Raw genomic sequence first — 25,580 nt, 5'->3', positions numbered from 1 at the left:
GAACAAAGAAGAGTCCCCTCTCTTGCCCCACAGTCCTCCCAAGTGCAGAAGGTCCTTCCCCAATACTGATGAGTGAATAAAGACACGGCTCTGGGCGCAGCCGTGTTGACACACAGGCTCCCGTTCACTTTGATCGTCGGTGTCTCTCTCCCGGTCCTCGGGCCCCTATGGCTTGTCTCTTCCTGCTTAGGGGACGGCGGTACTGAGTTACCCAGGTATGTTTCGTCTGTACAGTTTGATTGGACTTTGTTATTTTGAATGAACAGAGGAATCTCAAAGTAGCCTCTTGGCAGAATCAGTATTCTTCATGATGGATGTGAAGAGTCAACGCTCTTTGTACAATAGGAAAATCAGCAGATTATGGCACCCTGCTGGGTGAGCCCGGAAGAGAAAATGAAAAAAAGAAAAAAACCCTCATTAGATTTTAAACCGGAAGTATCTCAGGCAATCCTCAAATGGTGTAATGAAGAAGTTAAGACCATATTCTAACTTTGCAAAAGTGAACAACAACCCTGTTGTAGAAGACACAGAAGCTACGGCAGGTCCAGTTTTAAATGAAATTCTCTGCCAGCTAAGGAAATCTGCTTTACAGACGTTTAGTTTCCTTTTTTCCCTTCCACTTGTAATAGTTCCAAGATTTTTAAAGATTTGCTTCCTTTAAATGATATTTAAATAGTTCTGGGGAGATAATTAAATATTTAGATTTAATTTCACAGGAAATGAGGGCTCTGCTAGGCATTAAGTTGATGATGACATGATGATATAGTACCAGCCTCATCAGGAACTGTGCTTTTTAAAGCATCCTCTAACACATAACCAAAAGCCCTTTAAATCATGTAATGTAGCCACCAAAATTCATCCTAAATCCTTTTGGATGATCCAATCTGTTTGCTCAGGACTCTTCCCGCTAGGGACTCCGGGACATCTCTGAAATGCTATCTAAACTCTCTTATTCATTTGAAAAATCTAACCTCAAAATAATTTATGAAATTCACTCCACCTCCGTAGCATAAAGGAGAAGATTCTCCACCACTGAAAAAGGCTACAGCATATAGGATACCAGCCAGGTTACGGCTGCTAAAAATGAGACGTATAGAACCTTTGAAAATCAAGACATTCCAGATACAGCCACCCATGAATATATTCTAAACAAACGTTTTCCTGTGCTGTCTCAACCACCTAATCACCTATGCCCATGTGTGCATAGGTGACACTCATTAACATGATTTCTAGAGAAGAAAATAAAGAACTCCTCCGAAACAACACCTGTATTTCCAATCTTCCCTAACTTTAAAAGATCTGAGCCTTTGCCACTATTGGCTGATGAATATATTTCCAGGGAGGGGGGGAAGAAGTAGAACGCTGGAGATCAGAGAGAGAAAAAGCGCACCGTCTTTGCTATCAAAACATTATTAAATTCATTCCTTTGACATTCTGACAGTAATTGCACTGAGAGGGATTGGATTTTGTTAAAATTACTTGAAAAGGGTTGTTGAGAATTCCCTGGGGGAGGGACCAGCGAGCGATGCACGGCCTTTGCTGGCTTTCCCTTTGCTGTCCTCAAAGCTCCAAGCTCGGTGCACATCTGATTTTTGACAGCACGAAACCCTTGTAATAACACCTCGAGTCTCTTGGAAAGCTCTTCCCCGGGTTCTGTTTGCCGCCGTGACCAGCCGAGTGGGTAACCCAAGCTGATTCATTCGTCAGGTTTCTTTCTGCCTTTGTCATCTTAATCACCAAAGACAGAACCAGGAGCACTTACGACCATCATTTTCCTAATAACGGCAGAGCTCTGACACGGCAGGTTACACAAGGGTATTGTTGGAAAGAGCCAAAAATAGTGTTATTCACTTAAAATTTCTGAATGTTCCCTTCCTTGCTGATCGAAACTCAAAGAGTTCTAATGAATCGTGATTTCGTGACAATGTGTGTGACTAAAAATATGTACAAGGAGAGGTTTTCTTACCTTAGTGAGAAAATGATGTGCCTGAATGGGGCCTGGCCAAGGCTGGCTCCTTCCCCCCAGTGCCACCCCTCTGCCCCTGAGCCCGGGACCTCCTCCCAGTGTCCCCCCACCCGAGCCCAGGACCTCCCCACAGTGTCCCCCCGCCTGAGCCCAGGACCTCCCCACAGTGTCCCCCCGCCCGAGCCCAGGACCTCCCCACAGTGTCCCCCCGCCCGAGCCCAGGACCTCCCCACAGTGTCCCCCGGCCCGAGCCCAGGACCTCCCCACAGCGTCCCCCCGCCCGAGCCCAGGACCTCCCCACAGTGTCCCAGATTCAGGCACACAAGGTAGAGCATTCCCCCGTGCCAATCCCATTGGTAAAGTTAAGTGAAAGAAGCCACTCGTAAAAGACCATATACTGTTTCCATTTGTATGAAAGGTCCAGAATAGGCAAGTTCATAGAGACAGAAAGCAGATTAGTGGTTATTACCAGGGGCTGCTGGGAGGGCTGGGAATTGGGGGTGACTGCCAATGGGTACAGGGTTTCTTGTTTGGGGTGATGGAAATATTCTAAAATTAGACAGTGGTGATAGTTGCACAACTCTGTAAATATACTGAAAATGACTGAATTGTACACTTTAAAATGGTGACTTTTATGGTATGTGAGTTGTATCTCAATACAAAAAATTTTAAACATATGTGTGTGCATATATATATAATTCCTTGATCTTGCTTTTGTAAATGAGAATCAAACATGAGACCTAATTTTTCTCAACAACCCAGAGTAATTATGAATTATAACTCCATGAAGGAAGAACTATGCATTTATTGGTGAAGTCAACACTTTCTTGGGAGGAAAAGAGGGCACTTTCATTTTTTTATTTTATTGTATCGTATTGACCTTATTTAGTCTAGCACTAAAAGTCAGCACCCACCACCAACAGCAACACTGCTAAGAATTCTGTTTCCGCTCAGTTTGCTTGCAAAGCTCCTCCTCAGGAAGGAACAGGCTGTTTAAAAAAAAAAAAGTTTGATTTTCATAATTATTTGCAAGGTTGGTTTGGCTTATGGAGAACACGCCTCACTTTCAAGGGCAAGTTCACACTTCACATGGTGATTCAATTCCACTGAATGAAACAGCTATTTAGCAACTACCATATGTAAAGCAAATACAGTGAAAGAACCATCACTTGCTGAAAAACAATCTCATGCCATCTTAACATTGATGCTTCTTTCAGGCACCTGAGCAACTGTTCTCATTACTTTGCAAATAATAATAATAAGAGCCGCCAACACTAAACATGCCCCTTACTATGTACCAAACGCCGTTCCAAGCTCTTTCCGTATACATATAGTTTTTCTTTAATTTTTTTTTGGCCATGCCGTGCGGCATGCGGGATCTAGTTCCCCGACCGGGGATCAAACCCAGGCCCCCTCTATTGGGACCGTGGAGTTTTAACCACTGGACCACCAGGGAAGTCCCTCTTTCTGTATATTAACTCATTTCCCCTTATACCAACCACGAGATAAGTATCACGAATATTCCCATTTTACAGAAGAAGAAACTGAGGTTCAGAGAGGTTAACTAACTAGCCCAGGGGCACACAACAATGAAAGGAGAGAGCCAGGATGCGAGCCCAGGCAACTCTGGCTTCAGACATCATTCTTTTAACCCCACGTTAGCATTAACCCAACACACAAAACAAGTCCATGAAACAAAACTGCAGAAGAATTGTAAAACGTGCTGCAAGGAATCAGCCTTGCTTGGAGCACGCTGAAGCACAGTGCCGTCCATTCAGCACAGAGTTAGCGATCAGCATCATGGCGTGGCCCTTACCTGTGGACCACCCCGGCCCGGTGCAGGTGCTCCACCGCAGAGATGAGCTGCCTGATGTATCTGCGGGCTTCGGGTTCCTCCAGCCGCTTCTTCTCATATATCTTGTGCATCAGGTTGCCCCCAGGACACAGCTCCATGACCAGGTAGTAGCTGTTTTCTGTCTCTAAGATATCAAGGAGCTGGGTAATGTTAGGGTGGCGGATCATCTGCTGGATCTGCCCCTCTCGCCGAAGGTTTTTGGTGACATAGGTGTCTTTTTTGGCTCTCTTCTTGTCGATGACTTTTATGGCCACCTAAGGAGACACCAAGAATATGGCTGTTGTCAGACACTGCAGGCAAAGTTTATTCCCTGACTATTCACAAAACCCTAGGAAAATACATAGCTACTCGTCTGCACCAGGAGAAGAACTTTATCTGAAGTGGCATCAAGGGAGAAAAGAAAGATGTAACATCAGCAAAGATCAAAAGATTCATTTATGAAGGAAGAGAATGAAATTTACTCAAGCAAACTCAAATGGTGGTCCGGAAGCCTCCATGAAGAGTCAGTGTTAAACTTGGTTCTCCGCAGGGTGAAACACCAAGTTCTCCTCCAGCAAAGGGCCCCTCCCCGCTCCCTCTCCGGCCTCGCCACCATCCCTCCAGGTTGGGTCCCCCCATGATTCCATTTCTGAAACGGCCGAATCTGCCCCATCTTCAGTTCTAGGGCGTGTTTAGGGAGCTGGGGGATGCAATGCCCAGTTCCTCCCCACCCTTTCTCTGCCCTGTACCAGGACCTCAGGCCAGGCCACCTCTGTCCAATGGTTACCGCTTTCCCTGTGAATCACTGTACAGGTTATCTCTTGGCCCCAAGTCAGGCCCAACCTATTGCTGCTCCAGAGAGGTATGTCAGCTGCCTCCTGGGTCACTTCCCCACAATCAACATGTCACATGTGTGGACCCTCCAGCTTTGTATCAAGGGAGGGAAGGGGGGAGGGAGGGACAGGAGAATGGAAGTAACGATGGCGTGAGGGAGGGGAAGGGAAGATTGTCCCTTCTGCCCAAGTCTGCACCCTTCCCCACTCTCCCTTCCTTCAATGGCTGTCACCAATCCACTCACCTGGCCTTAAAGCACACCACCGTTTGGCCCTCTTCTTTTCTTACGTATGTCTTCACTCCTCTCTAATGTGACCAGCCAGTGACATCACGTCGATACCTTCTGCTAACTGCCTTCCTCACTTTTCCTTCCTCTCTGTTCCCATGCCAGGTCGGGTTCATTTAGGACCTTGCTTCGCAGCGCCCAGACGCATTGTCTCTACGTGAGACTCCAGCAACCCAAGGGACGTTCTCATACAAGGCTACCAAGCCACTGGGCTGCAGGACAAAAACAGTGGACCTCCCATTTCTATTTATTTCCTTTTTTGTAATTATATTTTTTAACGGCTTCATAATGCACTCAATGTGCAGAGGTGTGATATAGATCAATCAGCAAATGATTGATAGATGATAGATAGATAGATAGATAGATAGATAGATAGATAGATAGATAGATACATGTTTGCAGCAAGGGGCTCAAACGTTATTTTCTTGACAGAAGTTTGTAATAAAATAAAATAAAAGTCTATCCACCACTAGCCTGGCTATGATGTCAGCGTGCTACCTCTTTTCCTTGATGCTCATCCTGTCAGTGGGTCTGGAACTCTGATGTCTTGCTTAAAGCTCTTCGGCGGCTCCCTGCTGCCCACAGAGCAAGGTCCACAGCCTCAGCCCAGCCCTGAAGCTCCCTCCCCATCAGCCCCACCACTGACCAGCCCCGACTCCCAGTTCCCCAGGGCGGGTCTCCTCACCGCCCAGACCACACGTTCTGCTACTCTCCAAGCTTGCACTCACAAGCCCACTTCACCCCTTCAAATCTGCCTGGTCCTGCAGATGCTAACTCCAGGCCCACCTCCCTTCCAGGAAGCCTCTTCAACCCTCCTTCCTTACGCTCCCACCACACCCACTGCCTGCGATACCATTTAAAGCTCCCAGCCCTCCCTTAAAACAGGGACCGCTCCCCCCTCACCACACACAGCAGTTTATAAACAGTGAGTGACCAACAGGTCACTGAGCAAATCAGTGAACCTTTTTTTTCTAACCATTGAAGCAAAAAGAGCTGTAACAGCTTAATCTATTATCTCTTCTGGGGAACAGTCTTTTTTTAATTTTTATTTTTTTAATTGCGATATAATTGACCTATAACACTATATTAGTTTTAGGTGTACAACATAAGGATTTGGTATATGTATATATTGGGAAATGGTCACCACAATAAGTTTAGTTAACATCCGTCACCATAGTTACAAATGTGTGTGTGTGTGTGATGGGAACTATTAAGGTCTTCAGTATTAGCAACTTTCAAATATACAGTATTGTGAACTGCAGTCACCAGGCTGTACCTTACATCCTCAGGACTCATAACCAGAAGTGTGTATCTCTGGACCACCTTCACCCATATTAATGGAGATTCTCAGGCCCTTAAACCAAAGATGTGACTAACAGGGGACAATCAACCAATGGACCAGACAAGCTGGGGGCCTGTACTGTCCCAGGGCCATGAGAGGCTGGTGCTGTCAGCCCACAGAAGTGGGCTGTAGTTTGGCCTACGAGTCCAGTATATATGAAACTAAAAGCTTTCAAAACTGTACTCATTTGTGTATATATGTATAACACATACCTATACATATATATATATATATAATACATATTTATACATACAAATATATATCCATCATCTTGTGGAGGTGGAGAGAAAGAGGAATGCTGGAAAGTACAATTAGATTCTGTCTTTGCTCGAGTCTATGTTGCAATGTTTTAAAAATTACACCCTTTGGCAGTGAAATTCTTCAATGTACTCTGAATAAACAGCAGTCTGAAAACCCAGCAGTAAAACGATCTGCCTTTCTTAACAGAGCACACAATTATTATTAGGATAATTTATTTAGCTCTTTAATTGCCTGGAGTAGGTTATATAATGGCCACCCAAAGACATTAAGGCCCCATCTGTGGACCATGTGAAAGTGACCTTATTTGGAAAAAGTGAAGGATGTTGAGATGAGATTAATCGAGATTATCTGGGTGGGCCCTAAATGTCATCACAAGTGTCCTTATAAAATAGAGGCAGTGGGAGATTTCACACAAATACACAGAGAAGTGGCGAACGGGGCAGAGATGGCGGGGATGAGCCACAAGCCAAGGAATAATGCAGCCACCAGAAGCTGGGAGAGGCAAAGGACAGATTCCCCTAGAGCCATCAGAGGGAGCATAGCCCCGTCGACACCTTGATTTTGGCCCAGTGAAATCGATTTTGGACTTCTGGCCTCCAGAACTGTGAGAGAATGAATTTCTGTTGTTTTAAGCCACCAAGTTTGTGACAATGCATTACAGCAGGAAACTAACACACCAGGTGTCTGTTCCACCATCATTTGACATCTTGGTTCCCAAGTTCTACTGATTCTGAGGGTCCCTCCGTGAAAACCCTGAACCCTTAGGCAGCCTCACCTGGAGAAGGTTTTCTATAAAGCCCCCTCTCTATTTTTAAACACCCTTACTTGTAAGCGACCTTAAACTTATAAGCTCTGCATTGATAATACTGAAAATGGAATCCGTTCTTGATTACACAAAACCATTTAATCAACTTCATCTGTAACAACCGAAAAGGGAAAAACTGAAATGGAAGTTAAGGAAAAGGCAATGATCAATGATCGGCAAAGGGAGGCATCTAATTTAATTTGACAGTAATCAGAGATTTACAGGCACGAATTCTACCTGGGGGGAGCCCAGTGTGATGATGGGTCTCTAGCTGAAAAGATAAACTGCTTTAGTCAGGAGAGTTTTAAAGAGTGAAATTAAATCTGCACAGACTGACTGAGGCCCCAAGTCCCAGGACCACACTGGAACTCCCAAGCTGGTCCTCGAGGGTAGGAGGGAGGGGAGGGGAGGGTGTCAGGGGAGTTTCTGAGTTGCATCCTGAGCACATTGGGACAGGAACTTTTGCTGTGAAAGGTCAATAAACCGAGACTCCAACTCTTCGACGGATCCAAGTTGCAAAGCCTCCTGAAATTTTACAGAGGAAGCCGTTTTCAAAGATTGCCCCCGTATTTCCAAGTAAGTAGCAAAGTCTTAAGGTGCTAGGAACTTAGTAGAGAGAGATTAACACAGCGCCAGTATACCACAGCTGAAACTGATCACTCATCAACTTCTTATTAAGAAGTTGCACTTCTGCGACTTCCCTGGTGGCGCAGTGGTTAAGAATCTGCCTGCCAATGCAGGGGACACGGGTTCGAGCCCTGGTCCGGGAAGATCCCACATGCCGCGGAGCAACTAAGCCCGTGTACCGCAACTACTGAGCCTGTGCTCTAGAGCCCGTGAGCCACAGCTACTGAGTCCACGTGCGACAACTACTGAAGCCTACACGCCTAGAGCCCGTGCTCCACAACAAGAGAAGCCACCGCAGTGAGAAGCCGGAGCACAGCAAGAGTAGCCCCGGCTCGCCGCAACTGGAGAAAGCCCACGCACAGCAACGAAGACCAAACGCCACCAAAGAAAAGAAGTTGCACTTCTCACAATATGGCAACTCCCACCCCACCCCATCCCCCAGGCTCCCGCCAAAAAAATACCTATCAATGATGGATAAAATCAGCAAACTTTTAAATAACTAAGCTCATACGAAAGAAAAGGAAATCCTCCAAGGCCAAGAAAAAAAAAAGAGTGAGTAGATCTAAGATGAGGAGAGGGCAGCTATGGGGTGGTGAAATAGAAGATACGGGAAAGAAGGGGTGACTGCAAGGAAGGATCCTGAGGAAGGAAAGGAAGAGGTGGCAGAGTCTGCTCTGCAGGGATGGGAAGCACCACTCCCTCCCACACGGGAAGGAGGAGGGACCGAAGCACGTGAATCCCAATTCACCAGGAGAGGCCCCAGCTGCAGAAAGGCATTCATGCTTTAATGGCCCCTGTGACGTATTAGGAGAAAAATTCCAACATAGAATTGTACTTAGAATGCGGGGTCCACAAAAGCACGGGGCTGCAGTCACGGCACACGCTCCGACAAACCAACTGGTACCTAAGATAACGTACGTAAAGCGCTCAGTACAACGTCTGGCACATAGTAAGAGCTCCTTAAATTGACATTCTTATTATCATTATCATTTTACTTTCACTGAGGCAACCTGTAGAGGGTGAAAAGCATTCAAGCTTAGTTCAGCCAAGAAAAAAATGTGCATTTCCTTGACCTGTCGCTTTAGCGTATTTAAAAGAAGAAAAAGAAGCCTGAACCTCATTTCAGTGTTTCGAACTCTCTGGAATAGAGTTGCTTTTAAATCCCAAGGAGGAGGTTTAATATCAGTCTAGTCTCTCATCTTCTTTAAATATTGACTTAGTTGAGACTGTCTACGTAGGATCAGAGTTAACAGGATTTAAAATTCATCCCTTCATCCTGGATCACCCTTCACTGCCTTTAAAATTCATTCCTCTGAAACATGTCAAGGATTGTTCACATATCCAATCTCCAAAATGAAAAGGCAGATGCAAAATGGATGGATCTTCCATACAACGGAGAGGGAGGGAAACACTGATCAAAGAAACTACTCTCTAATATCACAGAAATATACATATATGTTTTACCCATTATACAATGTATGCTGTGTAAGTTCAGCCTTTCTTTAATTAAAGCAATTTTATACCATGATGTTTTAAATAATCAGAATGCACGGAGAATAGGAGGCTCTCATCAGCAGGATTTTCTTTTTACATGGAAATTAGCCAAAAAGAGCTTCCTTTCCAGAACATGTTGGTTTCTTAATAAATACTGTATGTTAAACTCAAGTGAATCTTTTCTTCTTCAGCAAACATTTATTAACCACCTAAAATATACTTGACACTGTTCTACATGCCAAGTGTACACTATGAGAGAGATAGGGATCTTCAGGCCCATTTGTGGCCATAATTCAGATTTTTTATAGTGATTTAAGATGACCATCTGTCATGGGCTGAACTGTCTCCCCACACACACCCCGCCCCCAAATTCACATGTTGAAGCCTTAACCCCTAATGTAACTATATTTGGAGATAGGGCTTTTAGGAAGTAAAAAGGTTAAATGAGTCATAAGGGTGGGGACCTAATCTAATAGGATTGGTGTCCATATAAGAAAAGGAAGAGATACCAGAGATCTCTCTCTCCACACATGCACAGAGGAAAGGCCATGTGAGGACACAGCAAGAGGACGGCCATCTACAAACCAAGGAGAGAAGCCTCCCTAGGAAGTAACCCTACTGGCACCTGGATCTTGGACTTCCTGCCTCCACAACTGTGAGAAAATAAACGTCTGTCACTTAAGCCATCCAGTCTGTGGTCTTTTGTTATGGCCACCGAGCAGACTAATGGACCACCCGAGCATCGCACAATTCTACTATGCAGAAGAGTGTAACTGTAAGAACCAAGGGCTAGCGTCCATTCTCCAAGGACTGGGGTCAGATCTGATAGTTCCTTTCCTGCCCTCCCCCAGTTTTCCACACCCCGGGCAGTTCAGAGGGTGGAACGGCACAGCAGCCAGACATGCAGATTCCAAGGTTGGGTGCCTTGACTTCAAAGCCTACCTCTGCCACCTGGTAGCTTGGACCTTGGTTTCCTCGCTGTTATAAAAAACGGAGCGGGGATAATGGTGCCTACCTCGTGGGGATGCTGGGGATATAAATGAGGAAACCCAGGAAGGATGCTGAGCACCGGGGACATGTCTGGAAGCCCTCGATAAGTGTCCACTGTTAGGATTTGCACGTTTTGTGCAAGAAGAGAAGCCAGGAAGCCCCTGCCGCTCAGCTTCCATCCCCGTCACTCCCTGCAGCCCTCGTCAGGGTCCCCGGTGCCTCCCGACTACCCAGTCCACAAGGTCACCCTCCCTCCTGGTCTCCTGCTTTTCCTCCCAGCCCCGTCTTCCCAAGGTTCTGCCCCAGGCCCCATCCTTCCTCACATTAGGGATGTACAGTCCATCTCCTCCACTTCCAGGACCCCTACGACCGTCCATACGCTGACCAGTCCCAACACCTACATCCTGCTTATGCCTCTTCCCCGAGCTCTGACGGCCCCGTGGACCCCTCCCATGTGGATGGTCCACTGGCTCCCCAAACCCATCACTTCCCCCTCATCCTCCCTGGGGCTCCCCAGCTCAGCCTGAAGCACCTCCCTCCACAGGTGTCCTTGCACCCCAACTGTGCATCCTTCTCCACCCAGCGCACCCCTAGTCCCCCACCTAATTAATCACCAGGGCCTGCCGCCTCCACCTCCTAAGACCTCCCCACCCCCTCTCTTCCCCCATTCCATCCGCTGCTTGCTGCACCACCATCCTCTCCCGCCCAGATGCCTCCCACCCCCGCCCTCCCCTGCCTGGAATTCCCTCCCACACAGGGCTCTCTCGGTCAGGCCAACTCCCAACTCCCACTCCCCTCTCCGACCTCAGATTACAGTTTGCTTCTCCACCCCAGACTGGCTCGGGCCACCCTGCAACTCCCCAGCTGTCACACCCATCACACACACTCTTCACGGTGTGGGACACCCTCCACTGTCATTTCCAGGAAGGCAGGACTTGCCCAGCCTCCTCACTTTTGTGTTCCTGGCTTCCACACTGTGCTTGGCTCATTTAGGGCAAGTACGTGAGAGAAAGAAAAAAAAAAAGAACAAAAGGTCCCAGCAGTCTGCTACAGCGGGTCAGGATGGTGAGCTGGGGGTCGTCTCTTCGCCTGCCTTGGGTAAGCTGGCCACTCGAGCCCTCCCCTTCCTAAGCTACAACACAGGCAGACCAAAAGCCTTCCCTTCAACCATTAAAATTATAAAATGTGATGCCACCTGTGGACGTGGTTTCAGCTCGAGCGTGATTGTGATGCGGAAACACACCCTTCCCCTTTTGAGAGATGTCACCTCATCAGAGGCTTCCCTAACCAGCCTAATTAGAGCTGCACCCACGCCCTCCACCCCCACCCCCGTGGCAACACTCATAATCCCCTTACTCTGTTCTGGTTTTCCACTGGGCTCCAATAGGACATTCCTCCTTCACAGCATAAAATTCTCCCAGATTTTGGGATCAGCCCTGCTGGGTCCTTCTCACCCTTCTTCAAGCCTCATCCTTTTCGTAGAATACTCTTCCAGAACCCCAATCCCCGTTGTCACTTCAAACAGTGCTCACCCTTCCACGACCTGTGCTTAGCAGTGTCAGGAACAGAGAAGAAGCTCAAGAAACGTGTACTGGACCAATGACACAGCCAACAACTGTGCAGGTTAAGGAGAGAGGAAGGGAGAAAGGGAGGGCGGGGGAGAGGGAAGATGGATGGATGGCTCCAGTCCTTCCCACTTACACGTGAGCTTTGTGGATTCCCGGATAGAAGCCAGACGATGTACACTAAATGCCCACGCTAGAAAATAGATGAGATGACATGGAACAAACGGTATCCTTGGTGACCCTCTCTGGGTGAGCCAGAGCAGACAGAGAAATTCAGAATCCCTGCTAAGCTAAAGGCGGTGGATTGTGGTCCCCTGCTCACCACGTGTGGACTGGAGCTGCCCAGCCATCCTGCTGCAGAAAGCAGTTTCTCACTTCCTGAGAGTCTGCCTGACAGCTGGGAGAAGTCACCAAGGACAAGGGGTGCTGGAGAGGACACCCATGACCAGCGGTGAAATGTGCCGTCTGGGGACCTGGTGTCCACCACAGAAGCAGCCTCATTCTTCCCCCTCGTGCCCGCTAAGTCCCTCCTACCCCAACATCTTATTCTGGCCTGTGCCCCTGCCATGTACCCTTTCTCCCTCCTAAACTTGCCTGAACCATCTGTCACCTTCTCTAGAACAGCTAATCTAGAGGGGCAGCAAAGTTCCCCCAAAGCAAGGACCACCCAAAAGCACCCAGAATCCCCATTTCTCCCAGAGAAAGAGCCAAAGTACTGACAGTGCCTGGACACCCATCTCCCTCCCACCTCCTCTCATTCCCTCTGCTTACTTGCGGGCCTTCCTGTAGTTCCACGAATGTGACAGGTGTATTCCCGCCCTGGCCACACACGCTCTCCCTCACCTCCGAGACTTGCCGAGATGTCACCGCTCAGAGCGGCTCCCGTGACCCACCTATTTACAGCCACACCCACCTGGCACTCACCATCCCCTCAATCCAGTCTATCTGTCCCCATAGGGCTCATCACCTCTTAAATCCTGTAGAACTCATTGACTGAGTGTGGAATCTGCCTGACCCATGGCAGCTCTCGAAAGGAAGAAACAGTTCTTTGTCTCCTTTGCTGTCATGTTTTCAGCATCCAGAATAGTCTCTGGCTTATAGACAACACTCAATAAATATTTCTTGAATGAATGAATGAATGCAAGTGCAGTTGGAAGAAAAAGATTCTATTAACTATATCAGAACCTGTTATGGACCAAATTGTGTCTCCCCTCAGATTCATATGTTAAAAGACCTAACCCTCAATGTGACTACTTGGAGATGGCTCTTTACAGAGGTAATTAAGGTTAAATGAGGACATATGGGTGGGGCCCTGATCCAATAAGATTGGTGTCCTTGTAAGAAGAGGAAGAGACACCAGGGATCCACTCACAGAGAGAAAAAGCCATGCGAGGACACAGCAAGAAGATGGCCATCTGGAAGCTGAGGAGAGAGGCCTCAAGAGAAATCTAACCTGCTGACACCTTGATCTTGGACTTCCAGCCTCCAGAACTGTGAGACAATAAATTTGTTGTTTAAGCTACCTAGCTGTGGTATTTTGTTAGGGCAGCCTGAGTGGACTAATACAGAATCTTCATGAAAGTTATCAGTGATGATAGGATGGCTTGCTCTGTAGATCTCATTACAACAATAATACCTAGGTGACCATACTGGCTGAAGTGAGTTGAGCAGGGGTGAGCTGGAGGGGACATCCCAAAAGCCATGAAGAAAACAGCAAGGGACTGAGGACTCTGAGGCTCTAGCCCAAGCCTGAATTCGGTGTAAAAGGGCTGAAACCTGTGGTGATTGGCGTGACCCAGTGGGAAGATTTGAAAATAAATTGGTTTCACGCCTTCTTCCCGTAGAAACAGTATATGTGTAAATGCACTGGAGTAGAGAGTGTGCCTGTGCGGAGGATACTTATTTAACCGAAAGCAGAAAATATCCTCTGCTGGCTTTATAAGTAATTTCAGGGTAGCCCCAATTCACAGAGAAATGATGCTGGACAGCACACACAAATCGCTGTCTTTTATGAGGGCCCATTAATTGCTGCTATTTATGTCACAGAGCACAACAGCTCTGACCCCTGGCTCCCCGCTGGCCGTGTCTGTGGAAATGAGGGGGAAAAGTTTCTTTCCCCAGTTTAAACAACAGAGCTCATTAGGGCTGATCTTGGTGATGAGAGCAGAACCCAGTGCTGGGCAGATGTGAGCAGAATCCAGCTCGCAATGCCGGGCTGGGAGACCCTCCCACACCCACCCTGGGAAGTTCTGAAGCCACCATCACCGGGGTTCTCTGCGCCCTGACTCCAGCTCCGATTCAGAAAGCAAATCACGTCCTGACACCCTAGAAACATCCTGTGGGTGGGAAACCAGAAACTGGTTCCTGCAAGGAGGAAAAATGCAAAGCACAGAACTTTGAGAGAGCTATGTAGACCAGCCAGGCTGCCCACAAAGGGCAGTAGTTGTGCAGTTGTTGGAATTCTTATCAAAAGCCCGCCTACTTAGTTAGAATATGCATGCCTCATTTGTCGTCAGAATGTATTTATTATCCACAAGGATAAAAGCAACCCCCAATTCCCTGCCCAGCTGGAATTCACCAAAGCTCAGGAATCCTAAGGGGAGATGAGGATTAAATGATGAATTAAAACAGGTAATGCTAGAATCATTTCTCCTTGGTTTTGGAAAAGGGTCAAAAAGCCCCAGCTCAGTAACAGATTACAAGTTTTTTGAGACCATGGGTAATTCATCTTGGTATTCCCCACAGCGCCTGGCTCCGAAAACACCAAATACATTACATCGATAAATATATTGGTTAAAAAACTGAACGTCCATTTGTCTCAAATACTCTTCAACTCCGATGCCCCCAGCAGCCTCTTCTTGCTCCAATTCTCTTCTAACTCCACCCTACTTTTTAATGACCCAGAATGTAACTCGGGGCCAATATGGAGGAAGCCACAAATTACATCATCTAGAAGCAAATCGATCAGTGGAATCCAAAAGATAATGGGATGGTTAGGCTTGACTACCCCTCGCCAGCCATCACTGTCAACTGGCTGAGAACAGCAACTCCCGGCTGCCCGCGGGACACCCCAGACGGACAGCCGGCATCCAACCCTCCCATTATAGCCTCTCCAAGATCATACCCGCCATGCTCCTCCTCTGAGTGAATCGCTCTCTGTGCTCCCCTCACTGAGGCCATCATCATCCTCACCTATTGGTTGAGCACTTGACTCCCTCCCCCTCTCCCCCCAGCCCCCAATTTCCATGGCAACCAGTCACCAAGTCTTTTCTGGAAGTTTCCTTCCTCGCCACCCCCATTGCTGCTGGCCCAGCCTCCTAAGGGCTCCCCGGGGCTCCCTCAGGTCTCCACCTTCTTCCTTCTCTACACACTGAGGCATCAGAGGTTTCTTTCTAAGGATGGTTATGATCATCTTCTGTGCTCAGAAACTTTTAAAAGAAAATCGATCCCTTGAGGAGAAATTAAAAATCCTTCATGATCTGGCACAAGCCACCATGCCCCCTTACCTCCCCCTCTGCATATTTTTTTTTTTGAGCAAAATTTTGACTAGCTTACATTCTATCAACTTTCATTTAGCCCGACTGCTGTCAGCCAAATGACGTTTTCATTCTTTAAATGGTTTCACATAATAGTCATAGTGAGACATATAGTCATGAAGTTTTTGTTTGTTCTTTATTATTTATTTTTATTTTGATAAAAGACACCTAATATAAAATCAAGCGTTATTTTTTTTATTTTTTAAACATCTTTATTGGAGTATAATTGCTTTACAGTGTTGTGTTAGTTTCTGCTGTATAACAAAGTGAATCAGCTATACGTATACATATGTCCCCATATCTCCTCCCTCTTGTGTCTCCCTCCCACCCTCTCTATCCCACCCCTCTAGGTGGTCACAAAGCACCGAGCTGATCTCCCTGTGCTATGCGGCTGCTTCCCACTAGCTATCGATTTTACATTTGGTAGTGTACATATGTCCATGCCTCTCTCTCACTTCGTCCCAGTTTACCCTTCCCCCTCCCCATGTCCTCAAGTCCATTCTCTACATCTGTGTCTTTATTCCTGTCCTGCCCTTAGGTTCTTCAGAACCTCTTATTTTTTTTTTTTTAGATTCCATATATATGTGTTAGCATACGGTATTTGTTTTTCTCTTTCTAACTTCACTCTGTATGACAGACTCTAGGTCCATCCACCTCACTACAAATAACTCAATTTCGTTTCTTTTTATGATGAGTAATATTCCATTGTATATATGTGCCACATCTTCTTTATCCATTCATCTGTCGATGGACACTTAGGTTGCTTCCATGTCCTGGCTATTGTAAATAGAGCTGCAATGAACATTGTGGTACATGACTCTTTTTGAATTATGGTTTTCTCAGGGTATATACCCAGTAGTGGGATTGCTGGGTCATATAGTAGTTCTATTTTTAGTTTTTTAAGGAACCTCCATACTGTTCTCCATAGTGGCTGTATCAATTTACATTCCCACCAACAGTGCAAGAGGGTTCCCTTTTCTCCACACCCTCTCCAGCATTTATTGTTTGTAGACTTTTGATGATGGCCATTCTGACCGGTGTGAGGTGATTCCTCATTGTAGTTTAAATTAAGCAGTATTAAGTGTACCATTCAGTGGTATCAAGTACATTCATATTGTTGTGCAACCGTCACCACCACCCATCTCCAGAACTCTTTTCATCTTGCAAAACCGAAGCTCCTTATTCTTTAAGCAATAGCTCCCTGTGACCCCCCTCCTTTGGTAATCACCTTTCTACTCTTTGTTTCTATGGGTTTGATTTTTCAAGATTCCATATAAGTGAGATCATGCAATATTTGTTTTTCTGTGTTTGGTTTATTTTACTTAGCATAATGTGCTCCAAATTTATCCATATTGTCACAAATGGCAGGATTTTCTTCTTTGTCATGATTACATAATATTCTATTATATATATGCCACACTTTCTTTGTCCACCCATCCAACAGACATTTAATTTGTTTCCATATTGTGAATAATTCTTAACTAGCTGTTTTACGCTTTTTTTTCATACTAAGTCTCTGACGTCTGATGTGGATTTTACACTCACGACACATCTCAGTTCAGACCAGGCACACTTCCAGTGTTCCACAGGCAGACGTGCAGCGTGGCCAGGGTTAGACAGGCAGTCCTGGTTCCATGACTTTGACCAAGTCACTCACCCTCTGAGCACAGGACCCAGCACGCTGTCTGCCTGAGACAGAGAACTCAACAAAAAAGCCTGGTGAATGAAGAAAGGAATGAAGACATGCTCCTTGGTCTTCATCTGCACATTGTGTAGGAGAATGCCAATCACACAGATTTGTAGTGAGAATAAAATCACACCTTTTGGAGCCAAACCAAGGTCAAGCTCCAGAACTGAGAAATCCCAGGCAAGAAACTTAACTTCAGTAAACCTCAGATTGTTGATCGGTAAACTGCGGGTGATGGTGGTGGCCAGGATACGCCATGTAAAGTGCTCGGCACATAGTGACTGTTCATTAGTTGAGTTAAAACTGAGCAAACAATGGTGACAACACAGTGGGATAAGGATATTACTGCTCTAATCACACCGTGCTAATGGGGAGGGGAAGGAAGGAAAAAAAGAAGGGAGGAAGGGAGGAAGGAAGGAAGGAAAGGAAAGGAAAGGAAGGATGGAGGGAAGGGAGGGAGGAAAGAAGGGAGGGAGGGAGGAAAAAAGGAAGAAAGGACGGAAGGAAGGGAGAAAGGAAGGGAGAGAGGGAGGAAGGAAGGATGGGAGGAAGGAAGGGAGGGAGGGAGGAAGGAAGGGAGGGAGGGAGGAAAGAAGGATGGAAGGATGGAAGGAAGGGAAGAAAAGAGGGAGGGAGGAAAGGAGGAAGGAAGGAAGGAAGGAAGGGTAGACTGCAGGGGGACTGGGGGGTGTCTCGTGGAAGCCTTCAAGAAGAGGGACGTACTGCTCAAGGTGGAAAAGAGTTCACCAACCCCCAGAAAATGAGAGAGGGCAAAGGCCCGGGGGAGGGAGAAATGCAGTGGTTCCAGAAAAGTAAAGTCAAAATAATAGTTGTGCACCCACGGAGCACAGGAATCCTTATCAGCCCTCGCGTCTCCAGCGCCCGGGGCGGCTGCTGCCCTTTCACACGAGGTCCTCAATCAGCGTCTGCAATGGCCTCCCCGCGCCGCATGCACACAAAGCTTCCTTCCTCTCCGCGTAAATCACGCGTTAAACATCAGGGCTAGCCCCAGTGCCTGTGCTCTTCAGAAAGGGGAAACTAGGTCTTTTTTCCACTCTTGCTCTGATTTATACGCATCCATTTATGGTGTCAGTCTGTGTGAAAGGAGAATTTGTGTTCCTGCAATGACACCATAAATCCTCCCGGCCTCTCTTCCACTTGCTGGGAATCCTGAAAGCTCCGCTTCCACTGACAGCAGATAATGGCTTTTAGGAAGGGCCAGGAATTCACAAGCAGATAACAAAGGGGCTCGGCAGGCAGTGTGTGCGCGTTCGCAGGCACTTGTGCACAGGGTGCAGTCTGCGTGGAGAGGGCCTGGGCAAAACCAGAAAGCTCCAGTATTTGATTCTTTTTTCTTTTTAATACAGGTTGTTCTTTCAATCATTTTAATTAACGTCTCCCAGTGTATTCGTTTGCAAGGGCTGCCATAACAAATGACATAAGATCGGGCGGCTTCAACAACAGAAATTTATTTTCTCACAGTCCTAGAGGCTAGAAATCCGAGATCAAGGTGTCAACAGGGTTGGTTTCTTGTGAGGCCTCTCTCCTTGGCTTGTGGATGGCTGTCTTCTACCTGAGTCTTCACGTGGCCCTCCCTCTGTACATGCCTGTGTCCTAACCTCCTCTTCTTTTAAAGACACCAGTCATATTGTAACCGGAAGTGGGGTCCGGCTGCTCGCCGCTCAAAAGCCAATAAAAAGGCCAGGTTGGTGGAAAGGAAAGTGTGCTTTATTTTGGAGGCTGGCAACCTGGAAGGAGGGCGGACTCCTATCCAAAGGCCAACTCCCCCCGCTGACAATCAGGGCAAGAGCTTTTATAGCTGAGGGAGGGGCTACATGCAGAAACAACACAGTCAGCTCTGACGTCATCTTGAAATTGGTCATCGGTGGTCTGACCAGCGTCATCTTGATTGTTTTAGTACAGTTAATCTTCAGTTCCAGGGTCAGTTTGTTCCTATTTTCTTGAGGCCAATTCTTGGAATTCTGGCAGCCTATGTCATGGCTACAGTCTGGTCATCATGTAGTTAACTTCTTCCACCTGGCGGGGGTTTCAGTATCTACCAGACAGCTCACAGGATACGGCTCAGAATAGTATCTATAGCCCTTGAGAAGGAACTAATGGTCCTTGACTTTACTTACTGACTAAACTATTATTGTTTTGTTCTGTTTGACTGCTTTTCTTCTGTTTCTGCATTTTCTCACTTCTCTGATTAAACTTATTCTTTGGCTAAAGTTTTTCCACAGACAAAAGGCAGGCTGAGGACATGGAGGAGGACAAGGAAGATAGGGTCCTGCCCCATTTTAAAATTAAGTTAGGGCCCACCCCAGTGACCTCATTTAAACTTAATCACCTTTTAAAGACCCTGTCTCCAAACATGCACCCCTATGTTCATAGCAGCACTATTCACAATAGCCAAGACATGGAAACAACCTAAATGTCCATCGACAGATGAATGGATAAAGAAGATGTGGTACATATACACAATGGAATACTACTCAGCCATTAAAAAGAATGAAATAATATCATTTGCAGCAACATGGATGGACCTAGCGATTATCATACTAAGGGAAGTAAGTCAGACAGACAAATACAAATATCATATGATATCACTTATATGTGGAATCGAAAATATGGCACAAATGAACCTATCTGCAAAACAGAAAGACTCACAGTCATAGAGAACAGACTTGTAGTTGCCAAGGAGGAGGGGGGAAGGGAGAGGGATGGATTGGGAGGTTGGGGTTAGGAGATGCAAACTATTACATTTAGAATGGATAAACAACAAGGTTCTACTGTATAGCAAGCACAGGGAACTATATCCAATCTCCCGGGGTAAACCATAATAGAAAAGAATATTTTTAAAAAATGTATATATGTATATAACTGAGTCACTTTGCTGTACAGCAGAAATTAGCACAACATTGTAAGTCAACTATACTTCAATTAAAAAAATCAAAAAGTTTCAAAAAATAAAAAAATTTAAAAATTAAAAATAAATACAAGGACCCTATCTCCAAATACAGTCATATTCTCAGCTACTGGGGGTTAGGACTTCAACACAGGAATGTGGCAGGGAGACAACTCAATCTGTAACACCCAGGAAAACTTCTCACAAGTTTTAGAAGAAAGGAAGCAACAAATGTAACGGAGAAGGGGACTCACCAACAATGTGACCTGAGTAAACTCAATTCCAACAATCACATTGCTTTGAGTTTCTTTTTATCTGTCACCTGTTTTCCCTGCTTATGCATTTCAATATACTTATTAGTTTAAGTTATTAACTTTTCTACAAATAAACATATCTTTTGCATCTTAATTTTGGACATTTATTGTACTTCCTGCATATCTTTGAAAAAGGAGGTCACTGTCTTATATGCATTTGTCACCATGGTTTTCTTTTTTTTTTTTCAGCTGCTTTTAGCGACGCACAAAGTTTAGGAAACACCAGATAAATATGCTTTCTACTCTATACCATTTGTCCATTTAAAGTTTAGCAAAAAATAAACAGAGACAGAAAGGGGCTGCAAGGGTGGACTCCAAAAGAAGATTTCCTGAAGCAAGTCCAGGTCAAAAACCTGCCAGGATTTCAATACGTGCACATAAAAATCCAGTCCTTTGTGGTAAATAGTCATAATGTGAATGTTGGACAGAGGGCTGCGACTAATTGCTTAGCTTACAGGAAAGGGGGGGTCTTGAGATGGTTCTAGGAAGGAACAGAATTGGTTTTTGGCTCCATCCTCCTTAAAGAAGTCTTTAAAACTCTCGTAGTAACTACAAGTGTCAGATAAGAAATTCACACCCATCCCCAACAGACTACTTTTCTGTTAATACCATTTCCTTTTCTTAAATGGTATCAAGACTTAAGAGTCACATAGTCTAAATCAGCTATCAAAAAAAAGGGGAAACCATTTTTAATCAATATTGTTCATCCCATTAGATACAATCTGATGTTTTAGAAAGACAACTTCAAACGTTTCTCTTATTTTCTCTAAAACCTTTCTCATTTTGTGAAAATGCACTTTTCATAGCACAGTCCCTCTGAAAATGTGACCATTTAAGAAAGTATTAGGAGTTTAGTTTTATTTCCACTGATGGGAGAGGATAAATTGTATTTAATGGGAGTTTGGGGATTTGCCCAGGGTGACACAGACAAAGTGGCAATTCCCTGACTGGAATGTAATTATTCCAACTCTACCAGGACACCAATGTTCAGAATTCTTTTAAAATATACATTTTTTATTCATCATTTAGTCAATGGTCTGCTGCAAAGGTAATTTTTGTGGCAAGAATAAACTAATCTGTTTGGTCAAGAATTAAAATTATTTCTCAACTCAACCGTATCGTCAATACCTGGGAAACATTTTGTGTTATTCTGATGGCAAAAAAGTAACTGATGAAACAACATGAAATATACACACACAGCAACATAAATATTTATATAGTCAAGGCTAATAAAAGAATCATTTCAAGAGAACAGACTATCACAGACTTCAAAAGGATGTTTCCCACTTAAAAGAAAGGGATCACTAACTATGAAAATACATTTTAAATTCTGAGATTTTTTTTTTTTTTAAGTTTTGGTGGAGGTATACCTGTGATGGGAGTTATTACCCAGTTTATGATTTCCTACACTACTGGGTCCCATACTGTGAATTTGGGCCAAGTGCCAGTTATCTATTTCTTCCATCAAAATTAATGGAGCTTTGTTATGTCAAAATCAGGATGGAAAGATTTTAATAGTGTCTTTCATAGGAGACAAGATTTACTGGTTGCAAACTCCACCTCTCCCCCTTCAAAAAGGAAAAAAAAAATACTTTGATCATTATCATAGTTTTTAAAGCAGATCCGTAGTGATAATCTCATTATATTCAACACATTTTTATCATTACATAAATAAAAGATTCATAGTGCAAATAGTATTAAAAATTCCTGTTGTAATTAGGATTGTGTCTCTGTGGTCCAGATAAATCGATCAATCAATCAATGTAGGCAACTGTCTGAATAACTGAAGCTATGTAAATATTCCAACTGGCTAGGGATCCATTTAGTGATCTAAATTGTCTAGTTTAGCGGTCTATAAGCATAAAATTAATGAGCTATTTGGGCAATTGCCATTTCTTTGTCAACTGCATAGTGTGAAAACAAATTAAAAAGTACACACGTAGACCACAGTCACCAAGCCATATAAAGCTCAAATTGGGACTAGTCCTATTTATTAAGTACTTGCCAAGCAAGACTCTGCAAGACGTTTTACATGCATTGTCTCATGTAACTCCCATAGATCCTACTATTTGCCCTTTTTTTTTTTTTGGCCACGCCGCATGGCATGCAGGATCTTAGTTCCCCAAACCGGGGATGGAACCCGTGCCCCCTGCAATGGAAGCGCAGACTCTTAACCAATGGACCACCAGGGAAGTCCCTTTTTCCCCTTTTTACCAGAGGGGAAACTCTTGGTTTATACAGATTAAGAAACTCGCTCACAGGTCACCCAGCTGGGAACTGGTACAGCCTGAATTTGACTCTCAACCCACAGCTAAGCTCTTCTTGCCATGTAGAGGGGCCACTGGATCTGAGTTGGAGCCCGAGCTGGACTACCCAGTGGATTATTTGATTATTGTAAACAGCTAAATCAGGTAATTCGATGTAACCAAGAAAAACAAAAACAACTTATTTTACTCTCCACATTAGTCACTTTAAAAGCCTAATTCCCAAATCTCTACATCTTCCCACTGCTTAATGAGACATCCTACACTATCTGTCTTAGCAAACAGGAAGTAGTTCAATCACACTGAGCCGCAGCACTTGGTGAACAGAGAAAGAAACAGTACAGAGGACTTCCCTGGTGGCGCAGTGGTTGAGAGTCTGCCTGCCAATGCAGGGCACACGGGTTTGAGCCCTGGTCTGGGAAGATCCCACATGCCGCGGAGCAACTAGGCCCGTGAGCCACAACTACTGAGCCTGCGCGTCTGGAGCCTGTGCTCTGCAACAAGAGAGGCCGTGATAGTGAGAGGCCTGCGCACCGCGATGAAGAGTGGCCCCCGCTTGCCGCAACTAGAGAAAGCCCTCGCACAGAAACGAAGACCCAACACAGCCAAAAAAAATTAATTAATTAATTAATTAAAAAACAAAAAAAAGAAATAGTACAGGTGGGACAGTATAAACAGAAAAGGGCAAGTTACAAGTTTAAACATTAGCTAAACACAGATGTGACTGATGCTGGGACCTTAACTCTGAGATCTCGAAAGCTCTCTCCAAGAGGGCCTACCAATTCCTGCAGGCCTCTGAAGGCATCCCAAGCCCAGTGGGTCACTCTTGCCAGCAGCCTGAGGCTTCCCCGTGGGAGAAGGGCTTACAGTGACTCCACAGCCAGGTGTATGGACCAGAGTTATTTCCCAGGGACTAGAGGGGAACGGGGGGGATGGGGATGGTCAGCTCCTTCTCTTCACCTCCTTCCCCTCTGAGGGAGCCTCCCTCTGCCCTGGCAAACTGCAGTGCCTCACCCAAGTCAACCTAGCAGACACACTCCAGGCTCTACAGGGTGTTATGGGTTCAAGTGTGCCCCAAAACATCCAAGTTGAAGTCCTAGCCCCCAGTACCTCAGAATGTGACCTTCTTTGAAATAAGGTCACTGCAGATGTAATTAGTTAAGATGAGGTCACTAGGGTAGGCCCTAATCCAGTGACTGGCATCTTTATAAAAAGGGGAAATTTGGACACAGTCGCACATGGGGAGAAGGCCATGTGAAGGTCAGAGTTATGCTGCCACAAGCCAAGGAACTACCAGAGCTAGAGGGGAGGCCTGGACAGATGCTTTCTAGAGCCTTCAGAAGGAGCCTGGCCCTGTCGACACCTTCATTTTGGACTTCTGGCCTCCAGGACTGTGAGGAAATAGTTTCTGTTGTTCTAAGCCACCCAGGTTGTGGTTCTTTGTTAGACAGTCCCAGGAATCGAATCCAGGACACTAGGGTTACTGGCACCCAGCTCATCCTGAAACCTCTGGAAAAATCCTTTCCAACCACTCCACATCCGGTCCATCAGGAAGTTAAAAATAAACCACAATAAACCAGCAGCCGACCTTGGATAAAAGCTTTCTTCCAGAGTACTGATTACTTGAGGTCTCACACAGGACAGCAGTCATGTTGTCCGAAGGAAACCCTTGCATGGTGACAAAGCCTCAGAAGTGCAGCCAGAGCCTCCCCAGGAAGACCTTGGTTCTCCCGAGCGGCCAAGTCCCACCGTGTGCGAAACATCAGAAGAGGCACAGAAGAGTATTTATTTTGAATGACTAAAACCTGGTTCTACCTAAACAATCCTACGAATCGATGAGGAAGCTAACACATGCTCCCTCGTGACCAAGATGTCACATGGAGTGCGAGAGGTGACAGGGGCAGGAAGACACAGAAGCAGGAGAAACTGCTTCGGGTCGGGCAGATCAGGGCAGGCTCCGTGGAAGAAGGGGCATCTCAACGGGGCTGGAAGGGTGGGCCTGCGGGTGGCACCAGCAGGGAGCAGAGGCATGCCACAGGCCCCCGAAAAGGACACTCCAAGGACAGAGAACCCATCTGGCCTGGGTGAACACAAACGCTAATGGGAGAGAAACCAGAACACAGCTCGGGGACTGAACACTGAGAAGCCTGGACGAAGGGGATGGAATTTGGAATCTGCTCTGTAGGTAATAAGAAAACCAACCAATTGAGGGTTTTGTTTTTGTTTTTGTTTTAAGCAGGGCTGTGGCATAGAGATGGTTTCTAGATGGTTAGGATGGATTCTGGCCCTGAGGAACTGAGGATGGGGAGGATGAATAAGGACTAAACCTGAATGCAGCCAAGAGACTGGTCAGTGGGTGATAAAATCAAAATGCAACGTGGAAGTGGAACTCACAGGAGCTGCAAAGAACCCGGGAGGGGCTGAGGCAGCTGGAGGAGAGGACACCAAGCCTCTGAGGGAAGGCAAAGAGGCGATCGGGGGGCACAGATGGTTAGCGCAGGAGACAGATGTGTCTGGGGTGGAACTGTGTCCCCTCAAAAAGATACACTGAAATCCTAACTCTGAGGACCTCGGAGTGGGGCCTTCTTCGGAAACAGGGTCATTGCAGATGTAATTAGTTAAGGCAAGAGGAGGTCCTACAGGAGTAGGAAGGGTCCCTTATCCAAGGTGGCTCGTGTCCCCATGGGAAGAGAAGGGACACAGGGAGAACGCCTTGTGAAAACAGAGGGAGAGATGGAGTAATGCGGCTACAAGCCAAGAAACACAAAGCTTGCTGGCAAACCAGAAGTTGGAAGAGGGGCAAGGAAAAACTCCCCTACGGGTTTCACAGGGAGCCTCGCCCTGATGACACATTGATTTCGGACCTT

At 45.9% G+C, this 25,580-nt stretch overlaps 1 protein-coding gene across 1 annotated transcript in view; it reads right to left on the bottom strand.

Annotated features, from left to right (window-relative positions):
* The window catches only part of HUNK (hormonally up-regulated Neu-associated kinase), a 105,898-nt gene that overhangs the window by 61,369 nt on the left and 18,949 nt on the right, over nucleotides 1-25,580 (bottom strand). Inside the window, exon 2 of the mRNA XM_036851392.1 lies at nucleotides 3,783-4,075. Coding sequence (XP_036707287.1) covers nucleotides 3,783-4,075 — 293 coding nt within the window. The remainder of the gene's footprint in view (nucleotides 1-3,782; nucleotides 4,076-25,580) is intronic.

Source organism: Balaenoptera musculus, chromosome 4, assembly GCF_009873245.2.
Source record: "Balaenoptera musculus isolate JJ_BM4_2016_0621 chromosome 4, mBalMus1.pri.v3, whole genome shotgun sequence".
Lineage (NCBI taxonomy): Eukaryota > Metazoa > Chordata > Mammalia > Artiodactyla > Balaenopteridae > Balaenoptera > Balaenoptera musculus.
Note: the sequence above shows the minus strand (reverse complement) of the source record. Positions and strands in the feature narration are given on the sequence as shown.